The following is a 25,147-nucleotide window of genomic DNA, read 5'->3' on the forward strand; positions in this document are numbered from 1 at the left end:
ACAAGGCAAGCTAAACTCTTGTGAAACGCGTCGACTGCAATCCCTGTAACCTGTCTGGCTTTTGACAATAAAGATTATCATCAAGCAATTTTGCAGCTCCGATGTGTGACCAGTGAGTTTCTTACTTTTGACCCTTACTTGACCCAAACACTAACTCTGGAAGATTAAACATTGATCTAGGTATTTTCCTTTTACAAACACTTTTTTTTTCTTTTCTCCTTTCTGCAAGGAAAGAGAAAGATACAATGTATCTTTCCTCTTCATTTACAAAAATGGAAATGGGGCGGGCTTCTTGGTGACTGCTCGGGGTAACAGATCAGAGGCTACCACAGCAATCAGGTGAAGTAAAGAAGAAATGGCTGCATATTGAGGAAAAACTGAAAATTGTATCATACTTATCGTAATTTTCCTTTCCTGGTGCTAAAGGACATTGCCCCTCCCCCAACATTCTTCGTAATATAGAATACCGAGTGTGTGAGCGTATGCTGCCATGGATTGGCACCAGGAAAGGAAAATTACGGTAAGTATGATACAATTTTCCGTTTTCCTGGTGCCTCCGTGGCAGCATACCTGTGATAAATAACTAGCTCACAAGGGTGGGTTTAATGCTTTAACGAAAACATTTTTAATTAGATACAGACATAGCAGAATGAAGTGCTCTTCTCCCGAACTCTACGGTCGTAAGAGCTCTGGGATCAACACAATAGTTTTTAAGGAATGTGTGTCGCGAAGACCAAGTGGCGGCCCTGCATACTGTTTCCAAAGAAACATTAGCCCTCGCTGCCCAAGAAGCTGATACCGTTCTTGTTGGATGAGCATTCACCTGAGCCTGAGGTTCCAAGTTCTTCACCCTGTATGCATTCTGAATTAGTTTGTCAACCCACGATGCCAAGGTTCTGGTAGAAGCTTCCTTCCCTCCATTTTTGCCCCATGGGATGATGAGTAATCTTTCAGAATCCCTGAAACTTGCTGTGGCTTCCAAGTAAGCCCTGAGGACTTTGGCTTTAGGCGTAAACCCTCTGAGAGGGTGAAGTTCTACCCTATCTGGAAAAAATTATATATGTTCATCCCCGTTGTCAGGGAGTGGAGTTCCGAAATCCTCCTGCCAGATGTAATGGCTAGTGATGGACGAACTTCCGATGGGACGTTTCGCGAACGCGGCCGATAGTTCGCAAACCGGAACGTTCACGGCGGGCCCCATTGACTTCAATGGGAGGCGAACTTCGCAAACCTACAGGTCAAATTTGCAGCCACAAAATAATAGCTGTGCAAACATAGTCCCACCACATGGCCAATGACATAACACATGTATGAGGTGAATCTGGGATCGACAACTACAAGCATTTTTTTTTTATATGGGAAAGTGTTGTGACAATTCAGGACTGTGGAGCGCATGAAGGCAATGGAGGAGAGGGAAGGTCAGGGACCAGGGTAGGCAAAGAAGAGGGTGCAGGAGATGATCACCAGCAGCGTGACATACAGCAATGACACCTGCACCGTGATAGAGTCCTCTGACACCAGCACCGTGATAGAGAGCACTGACATCAGCAGCGTGACATACAGCAATGACACCTGCACCGCAATAGAGTCATCTGACACCAACACCGTGATAGAGAGCACTGACATCAGCAGCGTGACATAAAGCACTAACACCAGCAGCACCGTGATAGAGAGCACTGACATCAGCACCGTGATATACAGCACTGACACCTGCACCGTAAGCAGCCCCAGGAGGAAGTCAGCACAGGAATGGTGGGAGCCCCTCATAATAAGCATAGCACAGGGATAGTGGGAGCCCCTCATAATGAGCATAGCCCAGGGATGGTGGGAGCCCCTCATAATATGCACAGCTGAGGTACAGCCCCAGGAGGAAGTCAGCACAGCACAGGGATGGTGGGAGCCCCTCATAATAAGCAGCCCCAGGAGGATGTAAGCATAGCACAGGGATGGTGGGAGCCCCTCATAATAAGCAGCCCCAGGAGGATGTCAGCATAGCACAGGGATGGTGGGAGCCCCTCATAATAAGCAGCCCCAGGAGGAAGTCAGCACAGCACAGGGATGGTGGGAGCCCCTCATAATAAGCAGCCCCAGGAGGAAGTCAGCACAGGACAGGGATGGTGGGAGCCCCTCATAATAAGCATAGCAGAGGGATGGTGGGAGCCCCTCATAATATGCACAGCAGAGGTACAGCCCCAGGAGGAAGTCAGCACAGCACAGGGATGGTGGGAGCCCCTCATAATAAGCAGCCCCAGTAGAAATATGACACTGCTCAACCTCTTCAAACAGGAGGGTACGGGCATATAGTACGGTGTGCTTTTTTTGGACAAGAAAGTGAGCCAAATGAAGAAAGAAGGTCTGTGTGCTCGATTTAAAAAATTGTTTATAGACATATACATGGTCTACTGGTCACATGTGTTGAATTCCTCCGAGATCCATGCCTCATTCATTTTTAGAAATGTGAGGTAGTTAACACTGTCGTGAGCTAGGCGAGTACGCTTATCGGTCACGATCCCCCCTGCTGCGCTGAACGTCCTTTCGGACAGGACACTGGACGAGAGGCGAGCCAACAGTTCGATTGCAAATTGGGCAAGCTCTGGCCAGAGGTCAAGCCTGCCCACCCAGTAGTCCAGGGGTTCATCACTCCTCAGAGCGTCCACATCCGCCGTTAACCCGATGTAGTCGGACACCTGACGGTCTAGGCGTTCCCTGATGCTGAATCTGGGTGACACCTGTCGATGGGTCGGCTGAAAGAATGACCTCATATCCGAACTCACCAACCAGGGGCGGACTGACAACTTATGGGGCCCCCGGGCAATAAGAGACTATGGGGCCCCCAGGCTTACAGATGGCTGCCACGTGGCAGCCATTTTTTATTATTTATTTTTTTAGAGGAGGGGCACCAAGCTCGGCGACATGCAGGGTGGCAGGAGACCTAGAGCTGGTGACCCAGTGCCTCTCATGGGCAGTGCCACCTTAACATCATGTGCCCCTGGGCAAAATACTGCACTGGGACCCCTAATAGGGAGATGATGATCTGTGGCATGCATAGTGAACCATGGCGAACAATGGGCATGGTTAATGGGAGAGTCTTAACCACTTCAGCCCCGGAAGTATTTACCCCCTCCCTGACCAGAGCACTTTTTGCGATTCGGCACTGCGTCGCTTTAGCTGACAGCTGACAATTGCGCAGTCGTGCAAGGTTGTACCCAAACAAAATTGATGTCCTTTTGTTCCCACAAATAGAGCTTTTTTTTGTGGTATTTTTTGGTTTTTGCGCTATAAACGAAAAAAGGCAGACAATTTTTTTTTTAAATAAATTTATTTTTTACTTTATACTATAAAAAAAAAGTAAGATAGATAGATAGATAGACACACACACACACACATTTTTTTTCCCACAGTTTAGGCCAATATGTATTCTTCTACATATTTTTGTTAAAAAATAAAATCACAATAAACGTATATTGATTGGTTTGCACAAAAGTTATAGCGTCTACAAAATAGGGGATAGATTTATGGCATTTTTATTATAATTATTTTTTTTTTTACTAGTAATGACGGCGGGACTGCGACATTATGGCAGACAGATTGGACACTTTTGACATGCCCTACGGCAGAGCCCCCTTAGTGCCACCTTCCATGAATATCCCCTTACACACACACACACACACACACACACACACACACACACACACACACACACACACACACACACACACACACCTTTGCACCTTGGTGCTTGGTGAGGCAGGCAGCTGGCGGGCAAGGCCTTTAAAAAAAAAATAAAGCCACATGGTGCAGGCTCTGAACTGCACATGTGCAGTTGTAGAGCCAGCGGAATAGTAAACTGCAGTGGTTGGCCTCAGATCGGGCAGTGGGGCATATGAATAAAAGCTGTGCACCATGTTATCACTGCACAGGTGTGCACCCGGACCTGCCTTGCTGCCTGATCCGAGGTTGAGCTCAGCAGTGCACCAATCAGATGGCTCCGAATGGCAACAAGGGCATTTTTCACGGGCACAGGATTGTTGGATCAAATTCTGTTGAGCGGCAGTGAGCACACATGGATCATACAGTATACACACACGCATGCACAGTACACACAGGTGCACAGTATATACACAAACACGCATGCACAGTAACACACAGACACGTGCACAGTATACTTACAGACACACACACACACAGTAGTGTGCAGTATACATACACACACACGCCTGCACAGTATACACACAGTATAGACACAGACACATGCCTGCACAGTATATACACACACACGCTAGTGCACAGTATATATGTATATATATATATATATATATATATATATATACACACACACAGAGTGTGTGTGTGTGTGTGTGTGTGTGTGTGTGTGTGTGTGTGTGTATATATATATACAGTGCCTTGCGAAAGTATTCGGCCCCCTTGAACTTTTCAACCTTTTGCCACATTTCAGGCTTCAAACATAAAAATATAAAATGTAATTTTTTGTGAAGAATCACCAACAAGTGGGACACAATTGTGAGGTGGAACGAAATCCATTGGATATTTTAAACTTTTTTTAGCAAATAAAGAACTGAAAAGTGGTGCGTGCAAAATTATTCGGCCCCTTTACTTTCAGTGCAGCAAACTCACTCCAGAAGTTCAGCGAGGATCTCTGAATGATCCAATGTTGTCCTAAATGACTGATGGTGATAAATAGAATCCACCTGTGTGTAATCAAGTCTCTGTATAAATGCACCTGCTCTGTGATAGTCTCAGGGTTCTGTTGAAAGCGCAGAGAGCATCATGAAGACCAAGGAACACACCAGGCAGGTCCGTAATACTGTTGGAGAAGTTTAAAGCCGGATTTGGATACAAAAAGATTTCCCAAGCTTTAAACATCCCAAGGAACACTGTGCAAGCGATCATTTTGAAATGGGAGTATCAGACCACTGCAAATCTACCTGGCCGTCCCTCTAAACTTTCAGCTCAGACAAGGAGAAGACTGATCAGAGATGCAGCCAAGAGGCCCATGATCACTCTGGATGAACTGCAGAGAACTACAGCTGAGGTGGGAGAGTCTGTCCATAGGACAACAATCAGTCGTACACTGCACAAATCTGCCCTTTATGGAAGAGTGGCAAGAAGAAAGCCATTTCTCAAAGATATCCATAAAAAGTCTCGTCTAAAGTTTGCCACAAGCCACCTGGGAGACACACCAAACATGTGGAAGAAGGTGCTCTGGTCAGATGAAACCAAAATCCAACTTTTTGCCCACAATGCAAAATGATATGTTTGGTGTAAAAGCAACACAGCTCATCACCCTCAACACACCATCCCCCACTGTCAAACATGGTGGTGGCAGCATCATGGTTTGGGCCTGCTTTTCTTCAGCAGGGACAGGGAAGATGGTTAAAATTGAGGGGAAGATGGATCCAGCCAAATACAGGACCATTCTGGATGAAAACCTATTGGAGTCTGCAAAAGACCTGAAACTGGGACAGAGATTTATCTTCCAACAAGACAATGATCCCAAACATACAGCAAAATCTACAAAGGAATGGTTCACAAATAAACGTATCCAGGTGTTAGAATGGCCAAGTCAAAGTCCAGACCTGAATCCAATCGAGAATCTGTGGAAAGAGCTGAAAACCGCTGTTCACAAACGCTCTCCATCCAACCTCACTGAGCTCGAACTGTTTTGCAAGGAAGAATGGGCAAGAATTTCAGTCTCTCGATGTGCAAAACTGATAGAGACATACCCCAAGCGACTTGCAGCTGTAATCGCAGCAAAAGGTGGCTCTACAAAGTATTAACGCAAGGGGGCCGAATAATTTTGCACGCCCCACTTTTCATTTTTTTATTAGTTAAAAAAGTTTCAAAAATCCAATAGATTTCGTTCCACTTCACAATTTTGTCCCACTTGTTGGTGATTCTTCACAAAAAATAAATTTTTTATATCTTTATGTTTGAAGCCTGAAATGTGGCAAAAGTTTGAAAAGTTCAAGGGAGGCGAATACTTTCGCAAGGCACTATATATATATATATATATATATATATATATATATATATATATATACATATATATATACACAGTATATATAGACACACAGTAGATACACACACACACACACAGTAGTGCACAGTATAGACACAGACACATGCCTGCACAGTATATACACGTGCACAGAGTATACACACGCATGCACAGTATATATATATATATATATATATATATACACACACACACACACACACGCACACAAACAGTATACACATGCATGCACAGTATACACACAGTATATACACATGCACAGAGTATACAAACACAAGCATGCACAGTACACATACAGTATACATATACACAGTACACACACCAGCACTTTTTACCCAAAAAAGTCTGATGGAACACACTGCTGCCTCCATTTCCTGGCATGCTGGGACTTGTAGTACCCCAGCAGTAGTAATGCATGTGAGGGGATTGTGCCTGTGTACTGGTGGGCAGGTACTGAGTAGGGAGGTGTAGCAGAGATTGGGGGGAGACATTCAGCACATGTACTTCCTCCAGAAGCAGTTCACTTCTCCTCAGACAAATGATCTAACTGCTTCAGAGACAGGAAGAGCCCTGCTTGAGCAAACACAGCCTCCCCGCTCTCCCTTGCTGACAAGGGTAAACCACTCATAATAATACATTCAGCTCAGTTGCTTACCTTCTATCAGGCTGCAGGCTGTGCCCTCCTTCTTCTTCTTCTCTCCTCCAGCTGTCGGCATCTCCTGCTCATATCTCAAATAAGCCGCGCTGGAGAAGGGGGCGGGTACACTGTTTTTCCATTGGCTGAGGAGGCAGCGGAGAGGCGGGGCAACTACAATCTCGGGATTTTTACATTAAAAGTATGTCGGTAAGGGACATTTCAGGGACAGTAGTAAAAAAACACAGATTTTTTACATACTGTCCCTGGTTTTTATTATGGCTGACAACCCTGATGGGGCCCCCTAGTGGCCGGGCCCTCGGTCCGTGACCGAGTAACCGAATGGTCAGTCCGCCCCTGTCACCAACACATCTTCAAACCGGCCTCTTCTTGCAGGCGCTGTTGGATTGGTTCCCGCAACTCCTTCTCTGGGAGTGGGAATTGCTCCTCTGCCAGCGCACGCAAAAGCAGAATGCAGCATTTTTCGAAGAAAGGCCTGGAAGTGCTGCATTCTGACAGCCCTCTGTGACGGTTTCCGCCATTTTGTGTTTGTACCGGGGGTCTAAGAACGTTGCCACCCAGTACTGGTCCTTCACCCTTATGCTTTTTATACGGGGGTCCCTATTAAAACACTGGAGCATGAAGGCCCCCATTTGCACTAAAGTGGAAGCGGTGTGGTGGCCTGGCTCCTGCTCATCATCCAGGATAATGTCGTCCTCTTCATTCTCCTCTCCCCATCCACGCACAACAACAGGGGTCCCAGAAACGTTTAAAGCATGCTCTTCTTGCTCCTCCTCATCCACCCCCGGCACCATCCTCCTCTGACTCCTGTTGTTGACTTGTCTCAGATAGAGTAGCCCCCCCTGGGAATTCATCCAGCATTGCGACTTCCTCATCTTCCCGCTCCTGCTCCTCCACAGCTTGATCAATGACACGACGCAATGCACGCTCCATAAAGAAGGCATAAGGTACCATGTCACTGATGGCGCCATGGCTGCGACTGACCAGTTTGGTGATCTCCTCAAATGGGCGCAGAAGTCTGCATGCGTCGCGCATGAGCAGCCACTGGCGCGGTGAAAAAAAACCCAGCTCCCCAGAACCTGTTCTGCCGCAGAGTTCATACAGGTAGACGTTAACTGCACGTTTCTGCTGGAGCAGCCTATCAAGCATATAGAAGGTTGAGTTCCATCGCGTCGGGCAATCGCAAATAAGACGTCTGACCGGCAGATTGTGTCGTCGCTGAATGTCAGCAAGGCGAGCCATGGCCGTGTAAAATCTTCTGAAATGGGCCGAGATTTTCCTTGCCTGCCGCAAGATGTCGTGGACCCCAGGGTATTTGACAACGAATCGCTGCGTGACCAAGTTCTGTCAAATTGACCGGTGTTAGCCACTGATCTGCCTCTGAACGCAAAGCTGAAAGGAGTGCCGGGCCAGTGTGGCTCTTGGCTTCCAGGCACAACAGACGCAGCACGGCATGGCAACGCCTCACCTGGCATGTTGAATAGGTTCTGGGGAGCTTGGGCAGCGCAGCAGAAGAGACACTAGCAGCGGAAAAGGAGGAGTCAGCCGAGGAGGAGAGGGAGGAGGATGGAGTAGGAGGAGGAGGAGAAGAAGAGCCAGGCCTGCATGCAATCCGTGGCAATAAAACCAAATCTACACGGGTGCCACGGGTTACTTGCTTGACGGCCATCAGAAGGTTCACCCAGTGGGCAGTAAAAGTGATATACCTTCCCTGCCCGTGTTTGCTAGACCACATGTCTGTGGTCAGATGTATCTTGGCACTGACACTGTGTGCCACAGATACATTCACTTGCCGCTGAACATGGCCATATAGCTCTGGGATGCCCTTCTGTGAGAAATACTTCCTTCCTGGGACCTTCCATTGTGGTGTTCCAATGGCCACAAATTTGCGAAAAGGCCTCCGAGTCCACCAGTTTATATGGCAGTAGTTGGCGGGCTATGAGTTCTGACAAGCCAGCCGTCAACCGTTGGGCAAGAGGGTTATCCGGCGTCATCATTTTTTTACGCTCGAACATTAAGCCCACGGAAGCCTGTCTTTTTGCAGAAAAACGTGAGCTTGGCGTGATGGAAGGTGGAGTGGAGGACAATTGTGAGGAGAGAGGAGAAGGAGAAGTAGAAGACGAGGCTGGACGGTGAGAGCCTGCAGTGTGGCTTTGTGTGTTCCGTTGCTCCCACTGGGCTGGGTGATGGCTGCTCATGTGCTTTCTTAAGGCGGTCGTCCCTAGATGAGTGTTGGGCTGACTGCGACTAATGCGTTGACTGCAAAGATTGCAGATGGCAACGCTATTGTCAGCAGCGGACACGTTAAAAAAAGCCCACACTGCGGAGCCATGTGCCGGTGTCCTGGGAGCGCCAGATGTGACCGTACATGGTCGATGACTCGCTCCTGATACATTTGCAGTCTGCTTTGTCCCTCCTGTGCAATGTAAGTTATTCCTGCTTCTCCTCCCTATCTGCTGGTCCATATCTCCCTCTGAACGCCCCTCCTCTTCCTCTCTTGTGGGCACCCACGTGACATCACTAGACATGTCATCATCGACGTCACCTTCCCCACCGCTATAAGTAGAGTAGGCAGAAACACCGGGGACCAACCTCCTCCTTGGGCTGATCTGGGTACTGTCGTCAGACTGCTGAGTAGCGGTTGTTGCTACCTCCTCTTCCTGATCCAATACCAAGAGTGGCTGCGCCTCAGAAATGTCTTGATATGGATCGGAAAATAATTCCTGTGACTCAAGTGGAAGGTATGTGGTGGTGGTGGTGGTGTTGTTGGTGGTAGTGTCTTTGGGGGTGCACATAGCAGAGAGTGAAGAAGAGGGTGCAGATCGAGAGGATGAGGAGGGTGCAGAAGAGTAAGGCTGAGTGAGCCACTCAACCAAGTCTGGTGCGTCCTTTAAAGTAATTGAATGCACCTTCTGCAACTTCCCACTTTGGCTCAAGCCTGTTGCTCCTGCCCTACCCCTACCACCCCTGCGGAAGGGCCTGCCTCTTCCTCTGCCTGTCATTTTTTAAATTACCCTGTGACAAAACTCTCAGTCCCTATACTGATGAAGGACTGCTGCAGTATAGGGCAGCGGTCAGCAGTAGTGCACCTCAACCCTATGTATTGTGGACCTATACCAGTCCTTACAGAATAGCAGACTGTACCTCACTCAACCCTATGTACTGTAGCACCCTACACCAGGTTACCAGTCCTTATAAGGACCTTTGTGGAACAAGTAGGTTGTGTGTGACTGATTAGCAGACTGTACGTCAGTCCCTATACTGATGAAGGACTGCTGCAGTATAGGGCAGCGGTCAGCAGTAGTGCACCTCAACCCTATGTATTGTGGACCGATACCAGTCCTTATAGAATAGCAGACTGTACCTCACTCAACCCTATGTACTGTAGCACCCTACACCAGGTTACCAGTCCTTATAAGGACCTTTGTGGAAGAAGTAGGTTGTGAATGATTAGCAGACAGCAGCAGAAGGGCAGCTGTCAAGTATAATATTTTTTCTATATTTGGAAGAAAGAATATTATACGTGTACAAGCCTATTACCATACCACTGATACCAGTCCTGAAAAGAACCTTTGTGGACCTAATATAGTTAATAGCTAATGATTAAACTGATTAAACTGACCCTCACTGCCTCACACACTGCTTCCTGCCTGTCCCTATATAAACTGACAAAACAGAGGCTACTGGAACAATAACTGGAATAGCACTTTTGTGGACCTGATAGTAACAGCTAATGATGACTAAACTGACTGTCCCTACAGCAGACACACCATCCTGTCCCTTTCTCTAAACTGACAAAAGACACTCAGGCTGCTGCAACAATCAGTAGCACAGCAAACCTATATACACCTAACACCTATACCAGTCCTGAAAATAACTTTTTTCTACCAAATAGCTAGCGATTCTCTCCCTGCTCCACACAGAAACCTCTCCCTATAATGACAGAAGAAAGAATGTAAAATGGCCGCCGGATCGGGTGTATTTATAAGTTAGGGGGAATGTCCAAGTGTCCATGTGCTGTAATGTCTCAATTGGCTGTCCCGTACCCCATGATGGATGTGTCATCATAGGTCAAAGTTCTTTTACACAGTAAACACAGAAGTCCGCCGGGCGAACGGCGCCAATAGTCTGCCGAACGGGCGGACCGCGAACAGCCGAAATTCGCCGCGAAACTACCGCCGGGCGAACCGTTCGGCCATCACCATTGGGGATATTAATCTGGGCTGCGCTTGGCCAATTTGCTAAGACTGCCGCACCTAAAGCCATTGAATACCAGGATATTAGTGAATAAAAGAAAGAAAAACCCTCACCGCTTATCTTTTCCCTTTTCTTGGAATGTCTTCTCCCTCCCCTGCACCCCCTTGTTTTTTTCTTTTTCCCTTCCCTTGTCCGTTCCCTAAAAAAAAACTTGTGGTTTGGAACTTAAAGGGGTCATGGGATAGGTTTCATAAGGTGAATCATAGTCATAATTTTTCTCTCCCCTTTGGTTATAAAGGGGTTCATATCTATTGCATGATGAGACTTGGGGTGCTGTGTAGGGATATGGGGGTCCCCTATATCCCCCAGTGTAGTCTACCTGACCTTTTCCAGGAGATCGGTAAGTCCACTGGTGAGGTGTTCTATGAGGGAAAGGGTGATGGGCTTTTTTACCTTTTCCAAAGTGCCCCTTGAATTGGGTTGGCGCACCCGATCTGCCCTTTGCCTGTTTCCCCCCTCTCCCCCCCATTAGGGCGTGCAGGAATGTGGTCCCTTAAAGGTCTGAACTTCGGGATCAATCTATTGCCCTGGTCAGATGCACTACTGCCTGATGTTCTATGTGGTGGCTCTCTCCCCCTGTCCTGGTAGTCATGATTCCCACTACTGCTTGGGACACTGTTTCCTCCTATGGAGTTGGGGCCACTTGACATCCTCGGTATTGCAGGGTTGGGATCTGCATCGCCTCCCACCTGTTCCTGCCATTTAAAAAACAAATTTATAATCTTCTAAATCTCTAAAATATTTTTTCCACTTTTTAATTCTCTGTTCTTCCTTCTCCATAGCTAAAATCTCCTTTTAGCTCTTGACTTTAAAGTCGATAAGCTTCCTCCTGAAGAAAAAGACTCAGTTTTTCCTTGATGTCACCAATTTCCTTGGTCAATCTGGTGACTTTCCCTCTCTTCCTTATCTGTGTTCTGATCAAAGGTGCTCTCTAGTACCAACTCATCTGACGGTGAAGACGTCTAAGCATCTGTTTTGAGTGGAAGCTCTGCTGATTTTATCATCCAATCACATGCAAGCTAAAATGCTCTTTTTTATTTTCCTTGCACGTCCCCCTCAGATCTACAGCGACTTTACTTCCAACTTTACTTGCAGTGCAAAGTGGTTTTTCCTTTAGTAAATAACCTCCAATGTCCCACGAGGCATGCATCTTCGCCACCATTACATTCTTTAATCTCATGAAGGTACTCCTTAATTCAGTGGCCTCCTAAAGGGGCTGAATCAAAAATCTCCTCTGCCACAGTCCTATGGGAACTATGGTAGTCAAAGACATCCATATTGGGCCAGCTGCAAGTCCAATGTGTATTGAATAATATGGATTGTGGATATTAATCTGGGCTGCGCTTGACCAATTTGCTGAGACTGTTGCACCTAAAATCCTTGAATACCAGGATATTAGTGAATAAAAGACAAACTGAAGGTGCTCTGTCTCAATACAAAAAGAGAGTGAATGACATTTGCAAACTCTCAATATATGCTAAAGTGACAATTGTTTGTAAAACATCTCATATCACCGTAAGATGATCCCATTGCAACATATGTATGGCCTTTTACCACATACAAAAGGATCGAGAACACCACCGCTGGGATAAGCCCCACCACTCCACACAGCCGCCACTCAGTAGTTCTACGTGGTCACGGGCTGCCGGTCCACAGGGTAATGAAATCAGAAAGGAGGACTCATGGTGCATTACCAATAAAGACTTTTAATAAAAAAGGGAATTGTACTTACAGAGAAAAATCTTGGTTAAAAGCACACACGATAGTGTCCGCGCGGCCATCAGCAGCATGAACCACGCGTCCTGACGTCACCGCTGTCTCCACCCAACGCGTTTCCCCTCAGAAGGGACTGGAGGTCAGCGCGCAACGTCACATCCAAAACATTTATAGCAGAGAAAGTGGAACTGGTAATGGTTAGCAGAGGAACCCCTTATTAAGAAAACGGACCACTTCCACGTGTCGGCATTTCAACTTAACCACCCAAGTCAACTGAAATGGATTTTCAATTTCATCCAAACCTTCAATACGATCAAATGATCATCTTATTAGAAGATTAACTGACAGCGGAAAGAGGAAATGCAGAAAAAATGAAAAGAAAAATCCAACAACAAAAAAAAAAACGCTAGAACATAATAAAAATGAAGCAACAGCTATATCAAAATATATAAAAAGTATCTGGCTGAACATAAAACACATTTTCTAAAAAGCAGCGGGCAAAATGATGAAACCTAACGTAGGCTGCAGTATATATCTTCAACACAAGGTGGTGATGTCACTTGGAACAAACAGGAAGTGATGTAGGCTACAGACAGGAAGTGTTTTTGAAGCATAACCAGGAAGTTCCTGGTAAAAGAGTGGGAGGGAAGTAGAGAGGAGACATTGCTGGAACTGGCCGTAGAGGAGGTAATAAAATATTATTTTCTATATACACCCAGTAACCACCCCCCCATCATGTCCGTCCTCTTCCTCCATAGTCACTGTGAGGTCAGCTATGCATTATAGTAAGGGCACATTCTGCATATATAAAGCCATTTATCCAACTGTCCATCCAGAGCCTCTGGTTTATAGACCGGATACATCCTAAATATAGAACCATTTATCCAACTGTCCATCCAGAGCCTCTGTTTTATAGACCGGATACATCCTAAATATAGAACCATTTATCCAACTGTCCATCCAGAGCCTCTGGTTTATAGACCGGATACATCCTAAATATAGAGCCATTTATCCAACTGTCCATCCAGAGCCTCTGGTTTATAGACCGGATACATCCTAAATATAGAACCGTTTATCCAACTGTCCATCCAGAGCCTCTGGTTTATAGACCGGATACATCCTAAATATAGAACCATTTATCTAACTGTCCATCCAGAGCCTCTGGTTTATAGACCGGATACATCCTAAATATAGAACCATTTATCCAACTGTCCATCCAGAGCCTCTGGTTTATAGACCGGATACATCCTAAATATAGAGCCATTTATCCAACTGTCCATCCAGAGCCTCTGGTTTATAGACCGGATACATCCTAAATATAGAACTGTTTATCCAACTGTCCATCCAGAGCCTCTGGTTTATAGACCTGATTCATCATGATTATATCTCCTGATTTTTCTGAGTTGTCAGGATGTCACTGTCTATTTCTCCATGGAGGAGTGGGAGTATTTAGAAGGACACAAGGATCTCTACAAGGACGTCATGATGGATAATCAGCCGCCCCTCACATCACCGGGTAAGAGGAGACTTTATTGTAAAGGAGAGAGCAGTACGGAGGCTCCACCTAGATCCCCCATCATCTGATAAACACATAGAAACAATGTATTCAGTCAGTGTGTGTGTTTCCTACAGATGGATCCAGTAATGGGAACCCACCAGAGAGATGTCCCCGTCCTCTGTATTCCCGGGATTCCACACAGGAAGGTCACACCATCCCCCACCATCATCAGGTAGGTGGGACTGAGCATGTAGACCTAAAAACATAATTGAGGTATGGGGTAACATTCCTATATGTCATCTCTTGCTGCTTTTTACAAATGTATTCTTTCATTTTTGGGGTTTAGGGTGAAAAACGAAAAGGCATTAAAGTTGAGGTTAAAGAGGAAAAAAAAGAGACATTGGTGAGTGGAGATCAGCAGTCTATGGAGGAGGGTTGTCCTCTGAATTCCCAGAATTCTACATGGGAAGATCACCACTATACAGAGAATGATCAGGTAGATGGGACTGTGCAAAAAACTCAAAAATAATTCTATAAGACATTCTTCTATGTCATTTCTTATTATTGGCAGCAGTGTTTCCTAATGTTATATTTTATCATCTCTGGAATTTAGAATGAAGAACGGAAAGACATCAAAGTTGAGCATAAAGAAGAAGAAGAAGAGAGGTTGGTGAGTGGAGATCAGCAGTCTATGGAGGAGGGGGAGATGATTATGGAAAGTAAACCGGAGGAATCTTCTCTACATGAGGACACAAGTAAGTCATAAACACTAAATGCAGAAAGTTCACATTCTACTTATCTAAGCAAAAAGCGTGTAGTTACATGGATTGAAATATACAGTATTTCACAAGAGTAAGTACACCCCTCACATTTTTGTGAATATTTTCTTCTATCTTTTCATGTGACAACACTGAAGAAATGACACTTGCCTACAATGTAAAGTAGTGAGTGTACAGCTTGTATAACAGTGTAAATTTGCTGTCCCCTCCAAAATAACTCAACACACAGCCATTAACCACTTGAGATCTGCGCTATAGCCGAATGATGGCTACAACGCGGACCTGCATTGCCGAGCGAAATCTATTGATGTCATCCCGTGCACGAGCGGCCTGCATGCCCCCTGAATAGCGCATGCGGTGTGTTTTGTTATCAGCGAGTCTATGAGACTCGCTGGATCACAGATCAGAGAAAGGGGTCGATTCCGACCCCTTACCGCATGATCAGCTGTCAGCCAATGACAGCTGATCATGTGATGTCAACACAGCCGGTAATTGGCTATTTTTTTCTCCTCGCACTAACAGCGTGAGGAGAAAAAAAAAAAAAAAGCAGATCACCGGTGGCAGTGAGAGGGCAGTCCCGAACACTGCGAGCTGCCACCAGCTCCTCAGTGACCACCTTTGCCCCCTACAAGTGCCACCTACCAGTAGGCAACAGTGCCGCCTACCAGTGCCCACCAGTGCCACCCATCAGTGCCCACAGTGCCACCTGTCAGTGCCTCAAGAACAGTGCTGCACATCAGTGCCATCTATCAGTGGTACCTATCAGTGACCATCAGTGCCATCTTATCTGTGCCCAACAGTTACCGACTTATCTGTCCCCATCAGTGCCAACTTATCTGTTCCTATCAGTGCCCACCAGTGCCGCCTCATCAGCGCATATTAATGAAGCAGAAAAATTACCTGTTTGCAAAATTTTATAACAAACTATTAAACATGATTTTTTATTTTTTTTTCAAAATTGTCCATCTTTTTTTTTGTTTGTTTAGCAAAAAAAAAACACCAGCTGTGATTAAATACCTCCAAAAGAAAACTCTGTGGGAAAAAAATGATAACATTTTATTTGGGTACAGTGTAGCATGACTGCACAATTGTCATTTAAAGTGCATCAGCGCTGAAAGCTGAAAATTGGTCTGGGCAGGTCCGACCATGGCGAGGCCTGTTCTGAGTGGAACCTGTCCTGTTAAACCGCTGTATGGTCTTGGCCCCCGTGTTGCAGCCCAGTTTCAGGGTCTTGGCAATCTTCTTATAGCCTAGGCCATCTTTATGTAGAGCAACAACTCTTTTTTTCAGATCCTCAGAGAGTTCGTTGCCATGAGGTGCCATGTTGAACTTCCAGTGACCAGTATGAGAGAGTGAGAGGGATAACACCAAATCTAACTCACCTGCTCCCCATTCACACCTGAGACCTTGTAACACTAACGAGTCACATGACACCCGGGGAGGGAAAATGGCTAATTGGGCCCAATTTGGACATTTTCACTTTGGGGTGTACTCACTTTTGTTGCCAGAGGTTTAGACATTAATGGCCGTGTATTGAGTTATTTTGAGGGGACACCAAATTTACACTGTTATACAAGCTGTACGCTCACTACTTTACATTGTAGACAAGTGTCATTTCTTCAGTGTTGTCACATGAAAAGAGAGAAGAAAATATTTACAAAAATGTGAGGGGTGTACTTACTTTTGTGAGATACTGTACCACATGTCCACTGCGTAAAAAAAAAAAAAGATCCAAAGTGGCAGTTGATCCAGAGGGAGGACAGAAAAGCCACATAAAGTGTGTCCATAATTCATTAAGTTAAGAGTTCCTTCTTTGTTCCAAAATGCAGATAATTCCCCAAATCAACATTCTACAATGATTCTTACAAATATTAGAAGTTCTTCCAGTCTGCTAGAACAAGTTCCTGTGGAAGACTATGAAAGGTCCATCTCCATTCCTCAATATAACGTCATGTTCCCAACAAATGAGGAGGAGATACTGTACACCATATGAAAGGTCCATCTCCATCCCTCAATATAACGTCATGATCCCAACAAATGAGGAGGAGATACTGTACACCATATGAAAGGTCCATCTCCATTCCTCAATATAACGTCATGTTCCCAACAAATGAGGAGGAGATACTGTACACCATATGAAAGGTCCATCTCCATTCCTCAATATAACATCATGTTCCCAACAAATGAGGAGGAGATACTGTACATCATATGAAAGGTCCATCTCCATTCCTCAATATAACGTCATGTTCCCAACAAATGAGGAGGAGATACTGTACACCATATGAAAGGTCCATCTCCATTCCTCAATATAATGTCATGTTCCCAACAAATGAGGAGGAGATACTGTACACCATGTAAAGGATTTATATACAATTTCTTATCTTTATCCAGCTGATGTATCAGAGACAATGTAGGACTTGAGGGCTGCATGTGACCCTGTTGTACTTATTGTGAGGCTCTCAAACATGGGCCTCCATACTTGGAGTTTTCCTTACCTAGATGATTACTCCGGCAATCGAACTGCCATTTGTTGGTTAAATGGTTTAATTCGTTTTTTTTTCACATTTTCTTTTCACCCTTGTAGTCAGTTTTCTCTCTCTCACCATCATGCCCATTGTACATATATGACTTCTGAATACAAGATGTATGAGAACAGATATGACTTATATTAAATATTGCTTTCCAGCAGATGGACGGTGTTCCTGGAATATAAATACATCGGAGGGACATCTTATTATATCTCCAGATTGTAAGGCAGAAGATACTGACATTCCACAATATTCTCCGAAAGTGACCTCTGATTGGTTGACAAGATCCACAGATCCTTCTAATCCTGAGAAACCTTCTGAGAAATCCCATACTATGACTTCAGATGTCCATTCAAGTTCTCACAGCTCTACAGATCCATCTAATCTCCAGATATCTCCTTTAAGCCATAAGAGGGTTCACACAGGAAAGCGTTCATTGTCATGCTCAGAGTGCGGGAAATCTTTTACTGAAAACAAAAACCTTCGCAGACACCAGAAAATTCACACTTGTGAGCGTCCTTTCTCTTGTTCGGAGTGCGGTAAATGTTTCAATAGAAAAGAAACCCTAATTATCCACAAGAGAACTCACACAAGTGAGCGGCCTTTCTCTTGCTCAGTGTGCGGGAAAAGTTTCCTTACAAAAGACGCACTTTTTATACATCAGAGAATGCACAAGGGTGAACGTCCTTATTCATGTTCAGAGTGTGGCAAAAGTTTCCCTTGTAAAGGACAACTTACTGTACACCAGAGAACTCACACTGGTGAGCGTCCTTTCCCTTGCTCAGAGTGCGGGAAATGTTTCCTTAAAAAAGTAATGCTTACTGAACACCTGAGAATTCACACAGGTGAGCGTCCTTTCCCTTGCTCAGAGTGCGGGAAATGTTTCCTTAAAAAAGTGATGCTTACTGAACACCTGAGAATTCATACTGGTGAGCGTCCTTTCCCTTGTTCGGAGTGTGGCAAAGCTTTCCTTAATAAACAAAAACTTATTAGACATCAGAGAACTCACACAGGTGAGCGTCCTTACTCATGTTCAGAGTGCGGAAAATCTTTCGCTCATAAAAGAGACCTTGTTAAACACCAGAGAATCCACACGGGTGAACGTCCTTATGCATGTCCAGCGTGCAGGAAATCTTTTGCTCAGGAAGGAGATCTTGTTTCACACCAGAGAATTCACACAGGCGATCGTCCATTTTCATGTCCAGATTGCGAGAAATGTTTTGTTCGGAAAGCAGCCCTGGTTTCCCATCAAAGAATTCACACGGGCGAGCGTCCTTTCTCTTGTTCGGAGTGTGGGAAATGTTTCATTAGAAAAGAAACCCTAATTATCCATCAGAGAACTCACACAAGTGAGCAGCCTTTCTCATGTTCAGAGTGCGGGAAATCTTTCACTGAAAAAAAAAACCTTCGCAGGCACCAGAAAATTCACACTTGTGAGCAGCCTTTCTCTTGTTCAGTGTGCGGGAAACGTTTCCTTACAAAAGAAGCACTTTTTATACATCAGAGAATACACACGGGGGAGCGTCCTTATTCATGCTCAGAGTGCGGGAAATCTTTTGCTCAGGAAGGACATCTTGTTGAACATCAGATAATTCACACAGGTCAGCGTCCTTATTCGTGTTCAGAGTGTGGAAAATCCTTCATGCGTAAAAGTTACCTTGCTAAACATCAGATAATTCACACAGGTGAGCGTCCTTATTCATGTTCAATGTGCGAGAAATCTTTCCAAAAAAAAGTTAACCTTGTTAGACACATGAAAATTCACACGGGTGAGCGTCCCTATTCGTGTTCAGAGTGTGGGAAATCTTTCCCCGAGAAACAACCACTTATTGCACACCAGAGAATTCACACGGGTGAGCGTCCTTATTCATGTTCAGAGTGCGGGAAATGTTTTGCTGACGGAAAGGACCTTCATAGGCATCTGAGAATTCACACGGGTGAGCGTCCTTATTCATGTTCAGAGTGTGGGAAAAGTTTCCCTTGTAAAGGACAACTTATTTTACACCAGAGAACTCACACGGGTGAGCGTCCTTTCCCTTGCTCAGAGTGCGGGAAATGTTTCCTTAAAAAAGCAACCCTTAATGAACACCTGAGAATTCACACCGGTGAGCGTCCTTTCCCTTGTACGGAGTGCGGGAAAGCTTTCCTTAATAAACAAAGACTTATTAGACACCAGAGAATTCACACAGGTGCACGTCCTTACTCGTGTTCAGAGTGCGGGAAATCTTTCGCTCATAAAAGAGACCTTGTTAAACACCAGAGAATTCACACGGGGTGAACGTCCTTATGCATGTCCAGCGTGCGGGAAATCTTTTGCTCAGGAAGGAGATCTTGTTGAACACCAGAGAAGTCACACCACAGAGCGGCCTCATTGCATTTAGAGTTCGGGAAATGGATCACATAGAAGATAAGCCGGAGACATCAGAGAGAACCCACTTGCTGATTCCTTTGACAAATGTACGATGGCTTTTCCAGGTGGAACTGTTGAGTCCATAGAACGTCTGGAGGACAAGAAATTGTTGGTTAGAGGGGCACATCCCGGCAGAAGTGATATTTCATTTCTAGGTGGAGTTTGATGGAGCGAGTCTTCTTCTATCTTGTGACGGGACGCCTTGGCACCCCTCTTCTGTGCTTCCGCCAAACAGCGCCTCCTGCCCTCCAAACCGTTCCGAGCAGATCGAGAGCCAATACCAGCCCCTTTTTTTTGATGTGTAAATTTACTAGAATTGGACATGACGGATTTTTTAACCCCTTCCTTCGCATATATGCAGCCTCAGTGGACTGGGCATTTTTCCCTGGGGGCCGCATATATGCATATCTGTCTCTGTGCTGGGAGGGTGCCGCACGGCGCTCCCAGCACAGGGACCACGATCTCCGCGAGAGCCCCGAGTTCCATACTCCGGATCTGTATCTGCAACTCCCGGTTTCCAGGTCACCTGATCGCTGTGATAGTCTCTGTTTGGCTATCCCAGTGATCAGTCACTGTGAAGCCCGCCCCCGTGTTTCCTCTCTCTCTCTGAATGGAGAAGAGATACATTTGTGTTTTCTCTCTCTCTCTCTCTGAATGGAGGAGAGATACATTTGTGTTTTCTCTCTCTCTCTCTGAATGGAGGAGAGATACATTTGTGTTTTCTCTCTCTCTCTCTGAATGGAGGAGAGATACATTTGTGTTTTCTCTCTCTCTCTGAATGGAGGAGAGATACATTTGTGTTTTCTCTCTCTCTGAATGGAGGAGAGATACATTTGTGTTTTCTCTCTCTCTCTCTGAATGGAGGAGAGATACATTTGTGTTTTCTCTCTCTCTCTGAATTGAGGAGAGATACATTTGTGTTTTCTCTCTCTCTCTGAATTGAGAGATACATTTGTGTTTTCTCTCTCTCTCTCTCTCTGAATGGAGGAGAGATACATTTGTGTTTTCTCTCTCTCTCTCTGAATGGAGGAGAGATACATTTGTGTTTTCTCTCTCTCTCTCTGAATGGAGGAGAGATACATTTGTGTTTTCTCTCTCTCTCTCTGAATGGAGGAGAGATACATTTGTGTTTTCTCTCTCTCTCTCTGAATGGAGGAGAGATACATTTGTGTTTTCTCTCTCTCTCTCTCTCTGAATGGAGGAGAGATACATTTGTGTTTTCTCTCTCTCTCTCTGAATGGAGGAGAGATACATTTGTGTTTTCTCTCTCTCTCTCTGAATGGAGGAGAGATACATTTGTGTTTTCTCTCTCTCTCTCTCTCTGAATGGAGGAGAGATACATTTGTGTTTTCTCTCTCTCTCTCTGAATGGAGGAGAGATACATTTGTGTTTTCTCTCTCTCTCTCTGAATGGAGGAGAGATACATTTGTGTTTTCTCTCTCTCTCTCTCTGAATGGAGGAGAGATACATTTGTGTTTTCTCTCTCTCTCTGAATTGAGGAGAGATACATTTGTGTTTTCTCTCTCTCTCTGAATTGAGGAGAGATACATTTGTGTTTTCTCTCGCTCTCTGAATGGAGGAGAGATACATTTGTCTTTTCTCTCTCTCTCTCTCCCTGCAGAGAGAAAAATAAACATAACTGTGTAAAGAAAAATAATAACAACAAAAAAGAAATATAAACCAGTAAAAGTATCGGTGCTGATACTAAGCATTTGCATGAGTATCGGTACACGGCAAATGCTCCGATACCTGAAACCGATACTTTCAGGCTCAGTTCTTTCAGCTGACAGCGAGATTTCCCCCACTGACAGCTAAAATGTAAAAAATAAAAAAAATAAGCTGGCAATTACGGGTTGTTAACCCCTTAAAGTCTAAGAGTAAAACAAATCTAAATGCTTAAAGCGGTAGTAAACCCGCTAATGTGTTTTTTTTTTTTATTTTTTTTTTTTACCACCTGCAAAGCAAAAGTCAATGAGCTAGTATACTATACATACTGGCTCATTATGAAATACTTACCTTAGAACGAGGTCCCGACATCTGGCCCGATCCACGCCGAGGGAGCTGACATGTTCCCTCAGCGTTTCTTCCGGGTATCGCGGCTCCGGCGCTGTGAGTGGCCGGGGCCGCGATATCTTCACTGCCGAGTCCGGCCACTGCCGGACTTTCAGCCGAGAATCCCCTTGTGCGCATGCGCCGCTGCAGTCAGCGGCGCATACCGAGGGGAATATCTCCTAAACCGTACAGGTTTAGGAAATATTTATTTTACCTACAGGTAAGCCTTATTATAGGCTTTCCTGTAGGTAAAAGTAAAAAAAAATGACTATACAACCACTTTAAGCCCAATTTTCCAACTTTGACATGGTGTTAGTAAAACCGTACGTATCATCAAAACTACTTTGTGCTTCCAGGTGTATTGTACCGCATTTTTTTTCAAGCCAAATTTCTTTTATTTTGTGGTAAATGGTTATAGATATCACCTGATTATTATTATTTTTTTGTATCAAATGAAAACTGGCCCAAAATAGTAAAAAAAAAAAAAAATGTATTTTACATTAGCTGTATATTTCTTTCTCACCAAGGAACAATGCAAAATAAATTCTCCTCCTGGCGATCGCAGCGATTCCACATATGTGATTGTTAGTTATTGTTTGTACCCATAGTACAGCCCAGAAACAATATTGGGCGTTTTTTCTTGACAGTAGTTGAAATATAGCTGACAAGATGAGCGCCGTCAAAGATAAGAAAACAGGTGGTTAAAATAATTAGGTGGAATACGGGAAAATTATGTAAAGAACATTAAATTAAGTTTGACAAGGTCAAAGAAAGGTCTGCTGGAGCCCTCATTAAAACTGTTAAAATACATTGAATAAGGAAGTATATATTTATGTATATCTATGTATGTTAATAATTAGACAATATCGAATAAATAAATTGGCTTTGTGTGTGTGTGTATATATATATATATATATATATATATATATGTGTGTGTGTGTGTGTGTGTGTGTGTATATATGTATGTGTATATATATATAATATATGTGTGTGTATATGTATGTATGTATATATATATTTGTATACATTTGTATATATATATATATATATATATATATATATACCGGTATATAAAATTAAAAAAAAAATTTAATCAATAGTTTTTATTAAAGCTTAAATTTTTATCAAGACAAATGACAGAAATTATGACTAAATAACAGATCAGTTACAGTATTTAGATACATAGATAATAGTATCCAAAGATAATAAAAAATATAATATAAAGAAAACCGTATTAATTATCTCAATTATAATCGGGATAATAAAGATAACGATCGGGAGGTTATTAATACATCCATTGTGGAGACAATACACAAAAGTAATATAAATATTATCTTCATATATTTATATACTGCCAATTCAAGTAATTCAAAGATGATGAACCTAAATATATTCCCGAACACCCCTATGGGTGATATATATATATATATATATATATTTTGATACCGTACTTTTACACATAAGATCATACAGTAACGCATCTGGTGGGGTTATTGAAAGTTCATTCTCTCAAGGTCGTAAATCTGTAATTCTTGAACTTAGTTAAATCTTATAAAGATAAGGAGGGTTTGGTAACACAGCTAGGTGCCAGACTGTCTCTACACAGGTGTCTTTATATGGACAAAAGCGGTTATAAATAATTTTTAATGAACATATAGGAATTATGGGAGTAATTATGTTTATCTTGTTGGAGAACAGGTGTCAGATTTATGGTTGGTTACATTGATGTAGATCTTAGCAACCAATCATATCTAGGACAGATGGCTGAGATAGGCTTGTAAAAGGGTATAGAAATGCAAGCTCTACAATTGTTAGTCAGACAAGTCAGATAGGAGCTCATAAGGCTGAACTCTGTGTATGCAGCCCTATTGCAAGGGTCATAGAGGTCAGAACTAATGGGCAAATATCTGTCCGAAACTTGTCTCATCGTACGAGTCAGAGAAGACTTCTTAACTTGTTCCAGAGTGTGGTCTCTGGTGAATTTCCCTCACGAACTTGGCCGAGCTGGAACACAGAACTCTGTGAGGGGACAGGACCACTGGTTAACCAGCTGGTCCTTATCAGGTGATGGGTTCCCAAGAATTGGCAGAAAAGACCCATTCTGGTTCAAGGTGAGAACAATTCACAATTGTTCCAATTTGGTTAGGGAATAAGAATACCTATATCTAATATGCTTGCATTGTAAGAAACTATAAATTTAGACCTGTATGTTGTAATACTTTGAACATAAACCTGTATGTTATCAGCTGTTAATAAACCTGCAAGTTCTGCCTGGTTCAATACTTTACTTTTTTATCCACTACTTATTTACAATTTATACATGTGTGCATTTATCAGATTTTTTATCTATTCTTTGTTGCTGTTTTTTGTGGTTGTTTTTTTAATCAAATGTTTTTATACATATCAGTTGATATTTTTATGTTTTCATGAGTTGCTTCTCCAGAGCAGGTGGTTTTGGGTGTAGCCTGATTGAGGTGATCATCTTAAAAAGCCTGCCTGGAGAGTATATCGATGTTGTGAAGAACGCAAGCTACACTCTTGTGAAACGCGTCGACTGCAATCCCTGTAACCTGTCTGGCTTTTGACAATAAAGATTATCATCAAGTAATTTTGCTGTTCCGGTGTGTGACCATTTTGTTTCTTACCTTTGACCCTTACTTGACCCAAACACTAACTCTGGCAGATTAAACATTGATCTAGGCATTTATTTATTTTTTACACTTTTTTTCTGCAAGGAAAGAGAAAGATACAATGTATCTTTCCTCTCCATTCACAATAATGTAAAAACATGGGGACGGGCTTCGCGGGTGACTGATCGGGGTAGCAGATTAGAGGCTACCACAGTGATCAGGTGAAGTAAAGAAGCAATGGCTGCATATTGATGAAAATCTAATTGCCATTTATTGACCACCAAAATAACATCCAAAGACACCAATACACAGTCTTGTAGATGCGTATCACACAGTACAATTTTGCTTAATCGTGTAATTAAGCACAATTGGACTGTGTAATACCCATCTACAAGAACTTTTGCAAAACAGGAGGAGCAGCCAGTTCAGGAGACTTAGTGGTGTTGGTGGCCGGTGATGGAGGTTCTGTTGAAGGGGTGACTTTTTATGCCTTTGGTCTGCCCTTCTCAATGGCAAGGACCCTATCTCAGGGCCCACTGCAGAATGGAGCTTCCCAGGAGCTGGGCCTGAACCACGAATATGTGA

The 25,147-nt window shown here is 43.9% G+C and overlaps 1 protein-coding gene across 11 annotated transcripts in view; it reads left to right on the plus strand.

Annotated features, from left to right (window-relative positions):
• Positions 1-25,147, plus strand: part of LOC143955556 (uncharacterized) — a 161,137-nt gene that overhangs the window by 113,026 nt on the left and 22,964 nt on the right. For 3 of the 11 annotated variants that reach the window (XM_077465618.1, XM_077465620.1, XM_077465619.1), the window contains exons 4-5: positions 14,510-14,659; positions 14,777-14,918. The exons of 2 other annotated variants lie outside the window; for them this stretch is intronic. In XM_077465618.1, the coding sequence (XP_077321744.1) occupies positions 14,510-14,659; positions 14,777-14,918 (292 nt within the window). Of the gene's footprint in view, positions 1-13,298; positions 13,353-14,075; positions 14,182-14,297; positions 14,396-14,509; positions 14,660-14,776; positions 14,919-17,628; positions 19,745-25,147 lie in introns of those variants that run through there. 6 more of the 11 variants (XM_077465622.1, XM_077465623.1, XM_077465624.1 and 3 more) reach the window with 4 other exon arrangements.

The sequence above is a fragment of the Lithobates pipiens genome, unplaced genomic scaffold, assembly GCF_037356315.1.
Source record: "Lithobates pipiens isolate NorthernLeopardFrog02 unplaced genomic scaffold, aLitPip1_a1.2 Scaffold_35, whole genome shotgun sequence".
NCBI lineage: Eukaryota > Metazoa > Chordata > Amphibia > Anura > Ranidae > Lithobates > Lithobates pipiens.